Consider the following 16588-nt stretch of genomic DNA (forward strand, 5'->3'; position numbering starts at 1 on the left):
GAAGCTCTAAGGGGCATTTGTCCTCTGGGCCTTTGAGCTCCAGGGAAATCTGGGGAGCATTTGGGAGCTGCTTTGTACGAAGAGCTGGTTAGAGCAGGGCAGCCGTGTGTTGCCTGGCGGGTTAAAGCCCTCCCAGTGTGAACATGACTGGTAGGAAATCAGAAGAGTGTGTACCTGCTGTCCTGTGAGCCTCAGCTGGTTGGTCTTGGCAACGTGGGACCCCAAGAGTTAATCTGTAAGTTTACACTTTTTCTCTAAAACTTGTTTGGTTTTTTTTTCCTGTGGGGATGGGAGGATGAAGAGAAGAGTTTGAAGCTAAACTTTTAATTTCTTTAAAAGGGCATATTGGAAAAGCAAGACCCCTGTTTATACCTCAAAGACAAGGCTCAAGCTTGTGCAGTAGTGTGGGCTGCAGGGCAAGGCACTGCTGTCAGCAGAATCGAGTTGGATGTGTGCAGGCAGAAAACAAGTTATGAGAGAGACCCTCTGGGCAAGCTGGCTGTAATTCTTCATCATGGTAACAGTTCCTTTCCAAAAACAAAGTGTGTACTTCTGCCACAGCATTTTGAGCATGTTGTGTATCTGGTGAGCAGTCAGTGCTTTGCTTCTAATGCCTGTGCTTTTAAGTAAGTTGATATATCCTGTTTCTGCTCTGGTTTGAAGCCATCCTAATGCCCCAGGCTATGCTTGGGGCAGCTGCCTTTGCCCAGTTACCTTCTCAAACATACTCCTGTCCCCTGCACCAGGGCTGGGGAGCAGAGGGGGATTTCTCTGGCCCTCCAGCTCTTGCTTCTGGCAATTGTTTCTGCTACCTGAGGCCAGAGTGTGAAGGCTTGGACTAGACAGTAGTCTTCCATCTTCCTTCTGAACTCACCATGGCTTGTAGTTCGTTTTACAGTTTTTGGCTGTGCTCAGATCTTGGCTGCAGTTGGAAAAACAAATCATACCTAGCTACTGTTGGAAATACATCCTCAGGGTAATAAAGCTCACGTAGAAATCCTTCATAAAAAATATTTATTGGATTAAAGCAAGTTACATTACAGGGGGGGTTGGCATTTTTAGTCACATTATCTTAAACAATGTGAAACAACAACACACTTCTATTATTAGAAGCTAAATGTGACATGGTTGCAAACACAGCACTGAAAAAACCCCGTGCATTTTTCAGATCATGGATCTATGCTCTAGACAAATTTGAGTTCTGTATTCTGTGGCATTCCTTGGATGATAACACAAAATCATTTCACCAGGAATTGTTTGGACTATGAACACATAACTGCTTACAAATAATCTTTTATGTCACCCATGACTCTTGTCACGTCTCTGCACCCCATCCCTGATACAGACCTGTCTAGTATGGTAATATTTAGAGAGAAGCAATGTAACGTTATGCAGAATTTGAGGAGACCTGTTTTTATCAGTCCTGGTTGCAAAGACAGCTTTAAAATTTCTTGCATACTGACACTGGCTTTGCAGTTGGTAGTTAATTCATATGTGGTACATGTCAGAGAGCAGTGTATGTTGAGTTCACTTTTCTGCTGTTGATTCAGGAAGGAAAATGTAGTTACACTGAACAAATTCTTTTACTGGTCAAGACACTGCAGAAATTAACTTAAAATCCTAAACTATGGGATAAGAAGAAATGGATCGATTGCTGGTTTTGGTTTGAAATCTTGCTTCTGTGAGTCCAAAACTGTCAAAGGCTTGGCTCAAAATTCACTTTACTCGTAGGTTCAATTTTTTTTAGTTATTTGGTCACTACTATAGTTGTTACCCAGCGCAGTCCACTTTTAGTTTTAAATGTGAGACTGGCCATTTCCAGCGCTGTACCTACTAAGAGCACAGTGTATACAGTACTGTACTTACATCTTACGTTCTTTTGATGGCTGGATCATTTTCAACCTCAATATTGAAAGCAACAAGACCATTAAATGAAAAGCCTAAATAAAAGGTCACATTTTCATTTCCAGCGGGCACTGATTCACGATGGAGTGGCAAGATACAGAGCTCCTTCACGTGACCACGTATAAATAAATTTCTGTCCTTGGTCCAGCCAGAAACTCTTTTGAGATTGTCACGGATTTTGGAAATATTCCATACAGTTCCATACAGCCACTTCATTCTCCTCTCATCTAAGGACCCCACCATCAATTTGTCTATTTTATTTTTGTGCACAATCTTATTTAAGCCATAACCCTTTCCTAGAAAAAAATGGGTGTAGATCCTTTTCTTTCTGGTAGGAACGTCTTTCATTTTGATGTCATATAAGCGTTTCAGGGTTTGAAGGGCTGAAGTTAAAATTTCATCTTTATCAGGATTAGGTTCTTTGTCTAATGTGTCATCTGGCCAGTACAGCAAGGTGAGCAGAAAAAAGGCACTTGCTGGAAATTGTCTTTTTCCTTTGAAGAATCTTAAACTGAGCTCACGAAGAGTTGACAGTGGGAGGAGTTTGGCTGATCCTGGTGCTAAGCAGGCTAATGTGATGTGGCACAAAATAAAATTGATCAGATCATTGTCATCCAGTTTGTTCTTCTGCGGGTTTTCTGGATAGAAACTAAGGATCCTTTCTAGCTTTTCAGCTGACCTGTTCTCTTTCTTATCTGTTAAGAATGACAGGATATTGGTGACATTTCCTCCACCACTCCTATAAATATTCATGCGTCTCATGAACTGAGTGTCAGGACCGTTGTTGCTGTCATCAGTAAGTGATTCTGCGATGAAGAATTTAGCGTATACCGCTGACTGGTGTCTCAGCCATTTTCTGGGATTATAAATTTGTTCTTCCTTATCATCATTTTCATCATCCTTCTCTTGGTTTTTATCTGTTTGGAAATAACTTAGTTCTTCTGAAATCCATTCCAGAGCGTTGTACAGGTTCTGCTGCAAGCCTTTTAAGCGGGAATGAAGTGTTCCCCATGGTTTTTTTATGTCTTCAGGAATGTAATCTGTGGTGAGATATTTCACAAGCTTAGTATATTCCCCCTCTGGACTTCTGTGGAATACAGGCAGTGTGGACAAAAATCGAAGAAGGCGACAACCTACTTCCACTTCTCCAAAGTAGCCAGCGTTGTTCATACTTTCACGTTCTTCTTTTGCTGCCTGTTGTGCAGCCCTGAAGCATTTCATAGCTTTAAGAGCAATCATTATCTTCTCAGTGATTGTTTCAGGAGTGTCCTCCTCTGTCACTTTATCCACAGTGAAACTAAACCATCTCTTGTAGACTTGGCCCTCTGTATCCAAAATAAAAGAATCAGTTGGCAAATACGATTTTGCAATCTCTGCCCAGTATTTTGCATCTTCAAATTTTTCGTTGCTGTAATTTAGTCTGGCAAGCTGCTGGGCAAAAAAAGGATCTTTTCCAAGGAGTTCATATGCAGCTTTTAAAACAGCAATGGCTTTTTCACAGTCTTCAGCTTCACAGACATGTTCAATGAATGGGGAGAACAGAGTATCAGTATTGTCACCCCTGCTTCTTTTATCACGTCGAATAAACAGATGTCTGATAAACTTTATGAATTCTTCTCGTCCAAATCTGTTTTCAAAGAGTGCCTTTTCCTGAAGAAGAGCTGTTGCAAGTTGACTTAGTGATTGATTCCCTGAAAGCTGATGCAGAATTTCTTTTGCCACCAGGCAGTGTATTATCCGAACAGATGAAATATAAGTGGTACTTTCCCTTAGCTCAATAAAAATCATTCTTACTTGTTCACTTAAATGATGTTTGAAATCGTATGCTCTTGCTTTACTCTCTGTATATGCCCCCAGCCCCAGAAAAGCCTCACAGTGTGACAGTGAAATGTATGAATTGGGTACATAGCAGTTGAGGAGAGCCACGTAACGCATCAAGCAGGTGTCACGAGAGAAAGGGTCGATGCCTTGCAGTATGTGCTCTACTGTGTCTGACACATACGTTTTATTGAACTCCTCACACATCAGCACAAACGTAAGTATAAATTCTGGCTCAGCGTATTTCTGCTGCAGGTTTTTAAGTTTGGTGTTGAACAGATTTTTCTCTGACTGCGTCAGTTTGTGAGTGACAGCAACTGTGTCCAGTGGTGAAGCCTTGCAAAGCCTTTCAGGGTTGTTGCATCGTCTACAGCATATGAGGATGAAGTAAGGCCTGGAGGTATTCATTTTCCTGGTTGCTACAGCCTCCATTAACTCAATCTGTAGTTCTTCAAAGTACTCATCATCGTAATCTTCTATCAGGAGCAGCACAGGAAAACAGTGAGTGATTTCCTTTTCTTCATAATCTCTAAGGGCGAGCACATGATTGCAAACAGTTGAAGGTGAATATAAGGTCTTGATAACAGCACATCTAAAACGTTTTCTGCTTTTCCATAGAACTTGCCTTGCTATTGTGCTTCCACCACTCCCAGGATGGTGAAATATCTTCAGTTTAGCCACAGAATAATTTTGTCCGTTTCCTTGTAAAATGCCATCTAAGAGTTTACTTGCCTCTGTGCATGCTTCACGTTCAATGATATCCCCACAGAGTTTTTCGTCAGCAAGCCACAAGTTTTCCCACATGATTTTTTTCCCACGGTAGAAATTCTGTTCTATGTCTTGTTTTTGTTTTTCAGTCAAAAGATTTAATTTGATGTCATCACATTGGTCAGCACAAAGGATTTCTAGGGAATACAGTTTGTCTTCTTCCCGCATGGGAAGTGTACACACGCCTCCAGTGGAAGTGGGCAGGTGTCTGGGTTCGGCTGTAGAAGGCAGCATTGATTGGATGGTGGCATCCACATGGCTGAGCTTCATACCCACAACACTGCATTGTTCTAGGGTCTCAATGCTGCAGGATGCCTGAGCTAGATTAGCCCACTTTCTGTAATTTTCTCTGGACTCTGCAATGCAGACGATGTACTCCATGCCATTCATCTCTGTATAGAATTCCTGAAAAGTGTCCACAAGTGGTTTCTGCACTGGTGATAGCAATAGAAAAAGCACAATGAAAGAGCGCTCTGGCAGAATTTCCTCACAGATACAAGTAATTACTTTCTTCAGGTATTTTTTTTTAGTTCTAATCCATGTAGTTTCATCACAAGATTTTTCATCCCCAAGGAAGTCACTGCGCCCATTGCAGAATATCCAGCTGGTCTGATCAAACAGTTTCTGAGAGGGAGAACTATCAGTCTTAATTTCTTCAAAAAAGTCCTGTAAAAAATAAGAACTTGTTTCATGGTGCTCTTTGTATTTGCTGTACAGCCCTGACACATTGGAATGTTCATCAAAGTCAAAGACACAGAAAATATTCAAGTGCATTAAAAAGTTGATGTAGTTCAGATTATCCTGTTCACATCTGTTTGTGACAAGGATGTAGCGTAGGGAATCATCCATGTAGCTTTTTCCATCATTTAATAGAATTGATAACTTTCTTCCTAAATCTTCACGTTTTTCAGTAGGTACTTGTGTGGTGGAGAGCTCAGCTTTTTCTCTTTGAGCATCCCTGTCTTGCACAGCTTGAATGAAAGCAGTGAGTTTGTTGCGCTGCACAGGTTCAGACTTTGCTCCTAATCTCTGGTAGAGAGCTCGTTCTTTGGTCAGGATCACCTTCTGACCATTTTCATTGTATTTTGGCAAATAAACTTCAAAACAATTGTTCTTTACCAAGCTGAATGTTGGCTCAATGTCAACCTCCACTACAAATCTTTGTTCCTGAGAGTGTTTTGAAATCACTTCCACAAACACAGGTTGGTGAATACATCTCCTTGCAATTTCTTGTAAATCACTGGAAAAGCACTTTTCTATATAATCCAGTGCGTCAATAAAGTCTTCTCGGTTTTTGACCTTCAAGCCAACGATCTGTCCATGTTTCCAGCCCTTGTCCTCAACACTGTCCATGACACCAAAATGGATGGTGCCATTTGTTCGAGTGTTCATGCAGGCTGAAGCAAATCGTATCACTTCAGAGGCAAATTTTGATTGCAGTTGAAGTTTGTTCAGTTCTGCAGCAATGGCAAAAGATTTGTATTCGTGGCAAGGAATGATTAAATCACCAACTCCTGATTCTGGAGGAAGAACTGTGTCTTTCACATATTTGAAATCAGTATCTTGACTTCTAAATGGCCGGCAGTTTCTGAGCTCTAAAACTTCATCAGCATTTTGAAGCTGGGATTTCTTGCTGCTTTTTTGCTTCTTGCCAGAAGTAGTCGCTGTGTTGTTGCTGCTGGTTGTACCCACAGCACCAGAGCTGCCTCCACTGGCTGTGCCCTGAGCAGGGGCATTGCTGGCCCTGCCTGCGCCCGTTTGTGCATCCGTTCTCTCCAGTGTTTTCCTGCTCGAGTCCTCAGCTTGCTGTGCGTTGTCCTGGAGGCGCAAAAGTTCATTTCTCTTGTGAATTAAGATCTGGATTTGGCCTTTCTTCATTCCCATTTCTTTGAGGAAAGACTCGTCCAGTTCCATTAGTGCTGGACCTGTCACTTCTTCTGCATATAGTTTATCTACATACTCCTTCTTGATTCCAGTAGATTCCAGCCAACATTTGACATGATCCTCAACCCATTCATTCACAGGTAATGTTTTGTAATCTAGAAGTTAAGATCACGTGTTACTAATACAAACTGATGTTTGTTTGGCCGCACTGTTAGATTATTCTCTTTCTACAAGTCACATTGAGGGAGCAGGTCTTCTCAAATAAGTCAGTTCTGATTATGAAGTATCCAAAACCTTAATCAAAAGCAGTTTTGAACAATGGTGCAAGACTAATACATCAACAAAGCAGCAAACTAGGAAGGAGACTAGGAAATGATCCTCATTGCAGGGAATGATGTGGTAAGGTTTATAAGAATTGACAGGGCTGGATTCCCTAAACTGGACAGGTTTGGGTAGATCATTTACCCACTTGAGTCTGATTATTTTCTGCTAAATGAGGATACATCAATACAAACCCTAAGATGATGATAGGAGTACTGATTAGTTCCCCACTAGAGATGAATACTTCAAATGCAGATATTAAAAGGCAAATTGCTACAAAGTAAGTAGAAATTTTTTGAAAGCAATACGTTACCCATTGTCTTTGGTGAGGGAAATCCGGCTGTTAATGAACGAGACCCTGGGTGGGGGAAAAGTCAGTCTTTAGATTTACAGTTCACATTTCTGTGGTAGTTCAAGCTGATTTTGGTGTTCTGTTTTCCCAGCTACCTCCCCACCTTTTTGGTCATTTCTCTACTTCTAAAAGCCTGTTCTTGCCAGCTACACTGCTTCTGTGTGCCAGTGTAAAGGCAGCTGCTCCTGCCTCTGACACACACGTGGATGTGAAAGAAATAGGGGGTTGCTGGAGAAACTTGTGCTGACAGCTGAGCCCAACAGTTCCTTCTGTTATGTATTGGAGAAAAGGAGGCCTCCCACCACTGTATCCCCCAGGTTCTAGCTCTTACTTTTTATTGCTTTTTCTCACTTTCCCTTGCCTTTTGTTCCTTCACACTTGCTTTTTTCCCTCCCTTCTTTGGTGGGTGTACTCTCTCCTGCTCCTTCTCTTTTCCCACATCTGTTCTGGTGCTTACCAAAATTTCCAAGAAGCAGTTCGACTCACTGCCCAACGCAGCAGCAGGTTTTCTGTTTAGTGGGGTGTCCTGGCCTGAGTCATGACATCCTTCCTGTGCCCAGCCTTCATTCCAGGGGTTCAGAGATGGGTGGCAGCAGGGACAGCCTGTTCTGTACTGCAGGAGGAATGGGTCAAATACACCTGCTCAGTGTGACAGCAGAGAGATGAGACGTTCACAGTCAGCAGTAACCAGCCGTGGCCTAGTCCACCAGGGTCACAGGCAAAGGAGCACTGTGGTGGTGGTGGTGGTTCTTCTCTTGCTGTGGTGTGGAGGCTCGACTCTGGTTCAGCAGGTGCAGGAGCTCAGCCAGATCCACCCCTGCAGCTCGTGGTGCTAAACAGTGCTCTCAGCAAGTGTAAAAGGAGCGGCCACCAGCGCAGCTGGTCAAGGTCTCCACAGAATCTGCAGCTGTAATAGTGGTGACTGAGGGAAGGAGAAGGGCGTCACTCCCCGGGACCACGGCCTGGCAGGAGGTAAGATCAGCAGAAGGGGGTGTTTTGGCGAGATACTGGTTCTGGGAGAACAGGGTATGCTGGAAAAAACCAACAAGTGTGCATTTACCCTTTCTGCATCTGGTCAGCCCTATGGAAGCCTTGGCTGGCTGAGGCACCAGCCCGGCTGGAGCTTTGTGGTGAGCGGCTGGCTCCAAGGGGGGAGCCTGTTACGGGACTGCCCTGATGTGCTGTGCGCGTACAGCATCCCTCAGAGTAAGTGGCGGCAGGTTGGTTATGGAAATGGTGGGAGACGAATTTCCACGGACACTTGGTGCGGCCTTCCCCGAGAAAGGGGAAAAAGTGTCCCTGAAATACCGATCTTGTAGTGCCTCTGGCCACCTCCCAGGGCTGGGCTTGTACCCTGGCTCGGCTTGCGGTGAATCAAGCCCGCCCTTGTGTCTCTGCCCCAGCTCGCTGTGACAGCTGATGTCAGGAAGCGTTTCAGAGCCAAGCGCCTTGCCCGGGGAATCGAAACTGGAACGGAGCCTGAGCAGAGCGGAGGCAGGGCTGGGGAAGCGCGGCTGGAGGGGGGTCCGCGGGTCCCTGATCCCTCCTGGTTTCAGGAGCAGTGGGAGGTGGCAGCGGGTTTGTGCTCCAGGGGGCTCGGGGCACGCGGGGGCAGGGCGGGGGTGCGGCTGCGGGCAGAGCTGTCTGCGCCCCGCTCCCACCTCCCCGAGAGAGACTCTGCTCAGAGAGTCCCGCGGAGCTGCCGAGCAGCTCCTACCCCAGTGGGGTGGCCGAGGGGACAGAGCTGGGCGGGTGGCAGTGGAGGGACGTCCTCGCTTTTGGTTCAACCTGCTACCAGTAGAGTAACCCGCCAGGCTGAGCATGACCCACGGCCCGCAGCGCACGGAGGGCTTACCTTGCAGAGCCCGCGGGTGGCCGCGTGTCTCCAGTGCTGCCTGCAGGGAGAGGGTTTCCGTAGGAGGAAGGGAGGGAAGAGGCTCCAACACCCGTGCTGCCAGGCTCTGCACGGGCAGCAGTCTGAGCAGGTCTCTAGGTCCTGCAGGTGTCTGCAAACTTAGTCCGGAAATAAAAAGGGGAAACTGCTTTATACAAACATTCCCGGGATGATGTCTCAAGTCTCCACCCTCTTCGCAGCAGTCCTAGTGCTGGGTGGAGCTGCGGTTACAATCCAGGAGCCTTAGCCCCACCAAAACCGGTTAGTGGGATATATTTATTCTTTCTTTTGTATTTTTATCCTTCAGATCCACCTCACTGCCCTCTATATGAGCTACCTACTCACTCCAGGGCCCCTCACCAAGTGAGGCTGGCAGGGTCACAGCGCACGGGAGGCTCCTCATCCCAGCCCTCGGTGCCACTGGGGCCCAGGAAGGTTGTGCTGCAGCAGAACTGTCTCAGTGACTTTCTGTTTCCCGTAAAGCACGTGATCAGCTAGCAGCTCGGTTTCACCAAAACCATTTGTTTATGGGCATTTCTTTATCGCACAGCAGCACAAATTCCTGCCGTTTTGTCTCACCTCTGCACCTGCCTCAGCCACCAGGCTGGAGGGGGCTGGTGCCTGGGGACTGTCAGAGTAACTGTTAGAAGTGTATATTATATAGTTGGCTTTTCACATAACTATTATAGTTGTACTGCATTATGTTTTTATTAATAAGAATTTAGAAGGGTAATGAATGTGTATTTTTGATCAGACCAGAAGGTTGAGGCTGGGGGGTTTTTTGTAACGCTTAAGCCACCAAGCCTGAAGCTATGGGAAGGGGGTCACCTTGTGCCCCTTTTAAGAAAAAAACCTGTTAACTTTCTGTTTTCTTATCCAACTGAAAAGAACCAGAAAACCTCAAAAGAAAATTTATACCCATGTTACCAAACTACGTGGAGACACCCACAAAATAAATCTAAAAGATTATCGGGGATCCTTAAAACAGATCAAAAAGGAATGTTTGATTACCATCTATTGAATATTCAATACGGTCCTCCTTAAAGATAGGAGTCCTAAAGGGTGGAGGGGGGTGATGGGCAGACCTGGTGCCAAGTCCCCCCTTGGCTGAGAAGCTTGGTTTATTCCGGCTCCTACTTTGTCTATTTTTTTTTTATTTCTACTAAACTTATAAAATTCTAAAAGAGAGTGCACCCCTCCCGGGCGTGCAGGGAGGGTCAGTGCTCCCCCCACCTGAACAACTCCTGCCTCCTCCGTTGGTTTGAGCAGGCTCCCTTCCCGATGGAGGCAGGACGGGGCTGCTGCAGGCCTTGGCTCTTCCCTGCTCACTTCTGCCTGCTGCGTTCCCTGGGCACACACTGGCACTAAAAACCAGAGGGTTTTAATCTGAGTACAAGTATTTATTTAGTAGATTTATAAAAGACCTTTACATGAAAAATACAAAAATATGAAATAGGCTTTGAATCTTTTTAGGTAAAATTACCATCATTTTTTCAAGCTTTAGAAACATGTAACCTGCACAGTTTGGCATCTTAGCGAAATTGCTCTGACACATTGTAAAAGTAGGGGTAAAATCCTATAAAGTATCTCCAGAAAAGCAGCTGTATGTACCCCATCTTACATATTACTGGCAATAATTTATTTAAGACTCAATGGCACAGTCATACAACTTCTCACGTTGTAATTTCTCCTTTAATTAATTCCATTGAAAGATGCACTGTCACTTTCCTCTTCCAGTTGTTAGGATGATTAAATATAAACACAAAACTGATTAAGACTGATTTGGCACGCTTCATACTTGTACCAGTTGGATTTGATACCACGTTGTAGTAAAAATTAAATAAATAAAAATACATTAAATAAATATATTGTAAAAGAACACCCCAGTTACATTAGAATTCAGCATTTCTTCATCCTAGCACACACGACGCTTTGTCACAGCTTCAGGGCCAGTGTAAAGAAATACTGCATCTTTAACCACACAGGTTCCTGTGGATGGAATTACCAGCCCACACACACAGGAAATGAGGTTCTACAGCTCTGTGGCACTTCACACTGCCTTGCTTTCACTGCTCTGAGCAGCTCTTGGTTTCTGTTTAGCTCTTTTTCCCAGGACTCATCTCACCCCTGGCTCTGTGGCTGTGGCCTTTTCCTACCCCTTGAGGGACATTTGCAGTTGATGAGTCACAGGCAGCTCCCAGCTGCCATCAGTGTTTGCTGCAGGTACTTGAGCAGATCTGTTCTCACACTGTGAGTTAAGTCGAGGACTCTTCAACCTCTTCTGTGAATACTGGTTCACATTAAACAACAAGGCTTATTTTCAGAGGAGGCAAACCTTGAATTGATGTTTCAAGTCAGTATTTTTTAAAACTGTTTCTGCTCAAGTATGAGGGACTAATTTTCCAGGGTAGTACTGATTCAACAGAAATGGTACTTCCATACCATTTTTTTGGATAATCATGAATTATTCCCTTTACAATCACTGTGGTGTGCCTGATGCCCAATGTGGCAATAGTGCAATGGCAGGTTTAGATAATTTGCTACAGCCAAAGGGCTCCTTTTGCACATCCCAGTCCCGAGTAATTATATGATTTCAATCACTGAATTTGATTTTTTTTTTTGTAGTGAAACACATCGGTTACAAAATCACATACAGTACAGGGATATTGGGTGATGGTTATATCCAGCTTTTGCTCTCCATTTCCACAGTCTTGAAAAACTGCCTTGGAGTCAGTAACTCCATCCCCAGGGTTCATCACTTCACCACTCGCGCCCTGGGCTCCACCATCTCCTCATCCAGCACAGGTACAAGGCACTTTTTGGAAGCTTGGTTTCTTCAGAGAGAGAATTCAGCTCTTTGATCCCACTTTTTCCTGCTAAGGGTAGGCCTGTGCTTGGAATGTTGGTCCCAGAGAAGAAAGCTCCATCCCTCTGCTCTCAAACTGTCTCTCCTGTAAGGCTCAGCTCTGCAGAGTCCTCAGCATAGTAATGCTGGAAGAGTCTTTCTTGGCAGCAGATGTGCATAGCGTGGTAGGTGTGCAGGAGCAGGCGAGGGAAACGAGCTGTAAAGTAACACACAAAATCATCTGGGATGGAGCCCAGCGTCTCCTGCACTTCAGGAGGCAGTTCCCTGTAATGGTGCTTCTGTGGAGGGAAACAGAAGAGGGAAAAACTCAGTCAGAGGCGTTGTTCAGAAGACTCTTGTAAACAGAGCTGTTGGTGGTCCTGGACACAGTAACCTCCTACTGGGCTCTTGTAAAGGGGCTCAATACCTAAATCAGGCTCTGATACAGGCTGGCAATAACAGCAGCTGGAGGCAGGAGCCTGGAGTGCACCAGGAAAAGATTCCTTTACCTTATTTCTCATGGCCCTCAGAAGGTCCCGGACGGAGCCACCTTTATAGGATCTGAATTTTCGAAGATCTGCAAGAGAAACAAAGTTTTTCCTGTGTTGTGATGCAGTTGTAGGTGCTGGGGGTGTGTGCCTGCAGCCACAGCTCCTTGTAGGTGTGGTTCAGTACATAAACATGTACTTGCATCTGAAACACTTCACTGGCAAGTAACAGGGAGGTGCCAAAGCTGAGGCAGTGTTAGCCTTATGTTCCTGTCCCAGCAAACGGGGAGCAGGTAATTCCCACTCTGATAAAATGCTGTCCATTACCTGTCTGAAGGGGAACAGTGATGTGCTCTCTCCAGTCCAATTTCACCACTTCTCTTCCACCTCTTTCTAACTGCTTGACTATTGGACCGTCTAAAGATTCTTTCTCTATCCGGTCACTAACATCCTGGAAGAGACATTCAGATTATTTCTAGTTTTATTTCCAAGTTTTTCCAAATATTTTTGAATCTCTGCTTCTGGCCAAGTACAGCCTGTCCTGGCAGTAAAGTTAAGAGTTCCACTTCACTCCATGCCAGTGCTTGGGAATAGCAATAGAATAGGAAGGGATTCCTGAGATGATTTGTTTCACCCTCTGCCAAAGTCTTTTTAAAGAGGAGAAGGCTGGAAAGGATCTCAAGGCCTCAGCCACTTCCCACCCCACATCAGGATTCAGTGCATGTTCACACCTGTTCTTGAAAACCCTCCTGGCCAGGGTCTCTGTGGGTACAGCAGCTGCCAGAGGACACTTCCCTCCCGCCAGCTGACCTTGGTAAGATCAGCTCTGCCCCCCTCTGAAAGATCTGCTGTAAGACTCAGCCAATTGCTCAGGAGCTCCACCCAGGTTTTACAACCGGGCGGCCTCACTCCTCACAGTAAGGCTGTGGCTTCTATGACCTCAGGCACAAAAGAAAGACTGAGTTCAAGACCTGAAAAAGTCTACAGGAGCCCTGAGAACTGAGAGGAGAGAAAAGGTCATCACAAACCTGAAAGAACTGGAGCTGTTTTTCTAGACTCCAGAAGAAGGGGTGTTTGAGCACACAGCTGGCAGATGGCCGTTTCTGAGGGTCCATGTTTATCATCTGCTCTATTAAATCACGAGCAACAATGTCTTCTGCAAGGAAGTGCAAAGAAATTTACTTCCTTTGTTTTATTTTCTCTACGTTCCTAGGCTGTAGTGAAATGTAAAATTTTTACATTTTATAATATTTTGTACTTCAGAAATTCATTATGGTCTCTACTTCCTCCTGTCCTGCTAGTTCAAGTGCTGCCCTCACAGATGCGCTGGACAACCAACAGAAAAAATACCAAAGACTAAGAACATCAAAGTTCAGCTCTCTCCCACCCTTTAAATACAGGAAATAACTTCACAGTCAAGATGGCAGGGTTCCAAATTGTGTATTCCAGAGTTGCTCTGGTGTACTAACTCCAAGAACTTCTGACACTTCAGGAGGACCTGAGGAGTATAACTTTCCTCCCTGCCAGGCTGGGAGTAACTGTGGGCCTTGTTCTGTCATTGGTGTTGGTGTTCAGCAGCCTGGGCCGCTCACTGATGCCTGCAGTGCAGTCCTTACCGTGCCTCCCCTCATCCAGAGCCTCCAGGCTGTATGCTCCCAGCAGGATGTTGGCTTGCCGCTGCAGGGACTTGCCAAAGGGATGGCCACCTTCAGACACCACGTAATAGAAGACACAGCCAGCTGAAAAGATGTCCACGGTGTATGTCTGCAAAGAAACAGCCTCCAGTAGCAGTGACATCTTTCCCCCCTACAGCTCTGGTTCTCCTAGGGTGGTTATTTTGCATCTGAGAGCAGAAGGAACATTTCTGACTCGCAGATTTGAGCTGCAAGGCAGCCTGGAGGCCCAGGCACCGCGTGCTGCCTGTTCCAGGCTCTGGACTCACAGGGTTCTCTTTGCAGTCCTCACTCAGCATCTCCGGGGCGATCCAGCCTTCGGTGCCCGGCACGCCCGAGCGGCGGCTGAAGCTGTGCCTGCCCACTGCCAGCTTCTTGCACAGCCCAAAGTCTGAAATCATGGCTTTGACTTTCCCGTGAGCGTTGGGCATCGAGATGAGGATGTTGTGGGGCTTCAGGTCCCTGTGGACTGTTACAAACACCCATTTATCCACTCCGGCAGTCCCAACAATCGTCGTAAATTTTTAAGTGGACCTTTCATGAGGCTGACCCACCATTCATTAAACCAAAGTCTTAAGTTCAAATGATTTTAATTGGTAATTTCATTATTTTATTCCATACATGTTTTATGTGACTCCTATGTAAAAACTTCAGCACCTTGCACCAACATTAAGGACTTGCTTTAGCACTTCAGGGCTGCAGAGTGTTGCAGGGACAAGGCCAATGTCAAATCATAGAACCACAGAATGATTTGAGTCCAAAGGGACCTTTAAAGATCATCTAATTCCAGCTCCCCTGCCATAGGCAGGGACACCTTCCAATAGGCCAGGTGAACAGACCGGTACTAGACCAGCTTCTCTTTATTTTCCAGCTAGGAAAATGTAGTCCTCCATCCAGTCCTGGAAAGAGAGGTGTTCTTACCAATACTCAGGGAGTGCAGGTAGGCCAGCCCAGACGTTGTCTGCTGCAGGAGAGTGATGGGTTGTAAGCCATGGTGGCTGAAGGCCTTCTGCTCAACATACTGCAACAGAGAACACGGAGAGTCAGCCACAGCACTGCTGAGAAGCTGCATAAATAGTAATAAATAATGCACTTCACCCCTCCAAAGAGATGTGACTGGATAAATTGGGCTAGCTGGTAGCACAAAGCAAAGAGCCTTTTTTTGGCTGAAGGTGATGATCTCTAAAGTCTCATTCAGAGCTGGAACTCTGTGTAGCACTGTGCTCCAGAAAGAAGAGCCTTCAGAGTCTGCATGGTAGGAAGGGGAGGATGACTAGAAGGGAGTCCTTCACAGGAAGTTAAAAATCAAAGGACAACAGCTTCTGTCCATAAATTAGTCCAGGGCTAGGGGTATCTCTCTACAGGTCTGAAAACACCCCTCTTCTAAGAACACGGAATTGTCACAGAGGTGACAGTGGGAGTAAATGGAACATCCCCTGTGTCAGGCACTTCAGCAACCTAAGCTGAAGGGAAGCGAAGGGCTTCCAGGGAGAAGATGCTGCCAGGCCCGCGGGTCACCTCCTGCAGGGTGGCGGCGCAGAGCTCGATGGCGATGTACTGGAACTGCCGGTCCCGCTCCGTGCAGAAGTAGCGGATCACGTTCGGGTGCTCGTCGGACTCGCGCAGCAGCTGCACCTCCCGGTCCGCAAAGCTGAAGCACTCGGGGAGAATCCTCTTCACGGCCACATCACGGTTATCAAAGGAGCCCCTGCAGCCAGGGAGGGAAGGCACAACAGCCCTTCACACGCTGGAGCCAGAGCACGTACAGAAAACGTGACAACAGCCATTGTAGAGGCCAATGAAAACATTTCCCATGCTGGAAACAGGTACATTTGGCCAGTAAACACTTCTAAGGGAAGTAAAGTAGTTGTTTGCTAGTGAAGAAAATGCATGAAAATATTCCAGACACATGCAGAAAGTTTCATTTCTGTTCACAGTAGATGTGAGGGCTTTTATAAAAAAAACGAATTAAAAGGACCTAATACAAACACAACATTGGTCTGTTTGATGCACACATTCTCTTCTACCTGTAAACAATTGTCCCTTCAGCACCATGTCCCAGCACATCTTTAGGGTTAAATGAAATCTTGCCAACAATCACTCGGTTTGCTTCTTCATCTGAACAAGGAAAGAAAAACAAGCACTGGTTTAGGATGGGGCAAGGCAGCCTTTTACAACTGCACAGACTTTGGGGCCACTCTGGAAAAGCCTTCTAGCTCGTGTTTAAATTTAACACACACGTGATCAAAAGAAATGAACATGTCCACATTGGTACTTAACCCTGAGTAGGCAAATAGTCTGTGGTGACCCAATGAGCCAACATCAAGAATCAAAACACATTTACACACACCTTATGGCTCATGGATGTGAGAGATGAGTAGTTCACAGCAGCCAAACTCACTCTAAAAGTTTATAGACATTTAGGAAATGCTGACTGTCAGTTAGGGAAGTGGGTTTAGTAGCCTTTGAAGGGACAAATGAGCGCACAGGAAGACCAGGCAGGAAGATTATGCTGCCTAATCCCCATTTCTTGAGCCCAGTTAACCGTGTGAATATATGTTTTTATTCAAATGAGTATCTCCCTGGAGTGGCTGCAAGTGAGAGGAACACAGTGCCCAGGGCAGCACGAGCCCTCTGCTG

The 16588-nt window shown here is 45.6% G+C and overlaps 2 protein-coding genes across 4 annotated transcripts in view; both read right to left on the minus strand.

Annotated features, from left to right (window-relative positions):
• Positions 1–991: 991 nt before the first annotated feature.
• LOC136299248 (sterile alpha motif domain-containing protein 9-like) lies at positions 992–9408 on the minus strand. Of its 2 annotated transcripts, none has more exons than XM_066200687.1 (4): positions 8904–9408; positions 7506–8010; positions 7010–7054; positions 992–6530 (listed from the first exon to the last, which is right to left on the minus strand). In XM_066200687.1, exons 3-4 carry the CDS (start codon positions 7011–7013, stop codon positions 1870–1872), a joined length of 4665 nt encoding a protein of 1554 aa, XP_066056784.1. In that variant the 5' UTR covers positions 7014–7054; positions 7506–8010; positions 8904–9408; the 3' UTR covers positions 992–1869. The 2 variants fall into 2 exon arrangements, with proteins under 2 accessions (XP_066056784.1, XP_066056782.1); XM_066200685.1 differs by having other exon boundaries at positions 7506–8079.
• Positions 9409–10301: 893 nt separating this feature from the next.
• ERN1 (endoplasmic reticulum to nucleus signaling 1) overlaps positions 10302–16588 on the minus strand; it is a 32140-nt gene continuing 25853 nt past the window's right edge. Inside the window, exons 14-22 of one of the 2 annotated variants that reach the window (XM_066200421.1) lie at positions 15976–16066; positions 15467–15656; positions 14870–14969; positions 14218–14417; positions 13892–14039; positions 13304–13431; positions 12603–12726; positions 12297–12364; positions 10302–12086 (exon numbers count right to left, since the gene is read on the minus strand). In XM_066200421.1, the coding sequence (XP_066056518.1) occupies positions 11880–12086; positions 12297–12364; positions 12603–12726; positions 13304–13431; positions 13892–14039; positions 14218–14417; positions 14870–14969; positions 15467–15656; positions 15976–16066 (1256 nt within the window). In that variant the 3' untranslated portion in view covers positions 10302–11879. The remainder of the gene's footprint in view (positions 12087–12296; positions 12365–12602; positions 12727–13303; positions 13432–13891; positions 14040–14217; positions 14418–14869; positions 14970–15466; positions 15657–15975; positions 16067–16588) is intronic. The other variant, XM_066200422.1, reaches the window with a different exon arrangement.

Source organism: Chamaea fasciata, unplaced genomic scaffold, assembly GCF_029207755.1.
Source record: "Chamaea fasciata isolate MVZ Bird 193981 ecotype frontalis unplaced genomic scaffold, bChaFas1.0.hap1 SCAF_19, whole genome shotgun sequence".
In the NCBI taxonomy this organism is placed as follows: Eukaryota; Metazoa; Chordata; class Aves; order Passeriformes; family Sylviidae; genus Chamaea; species Chamaea fasciata.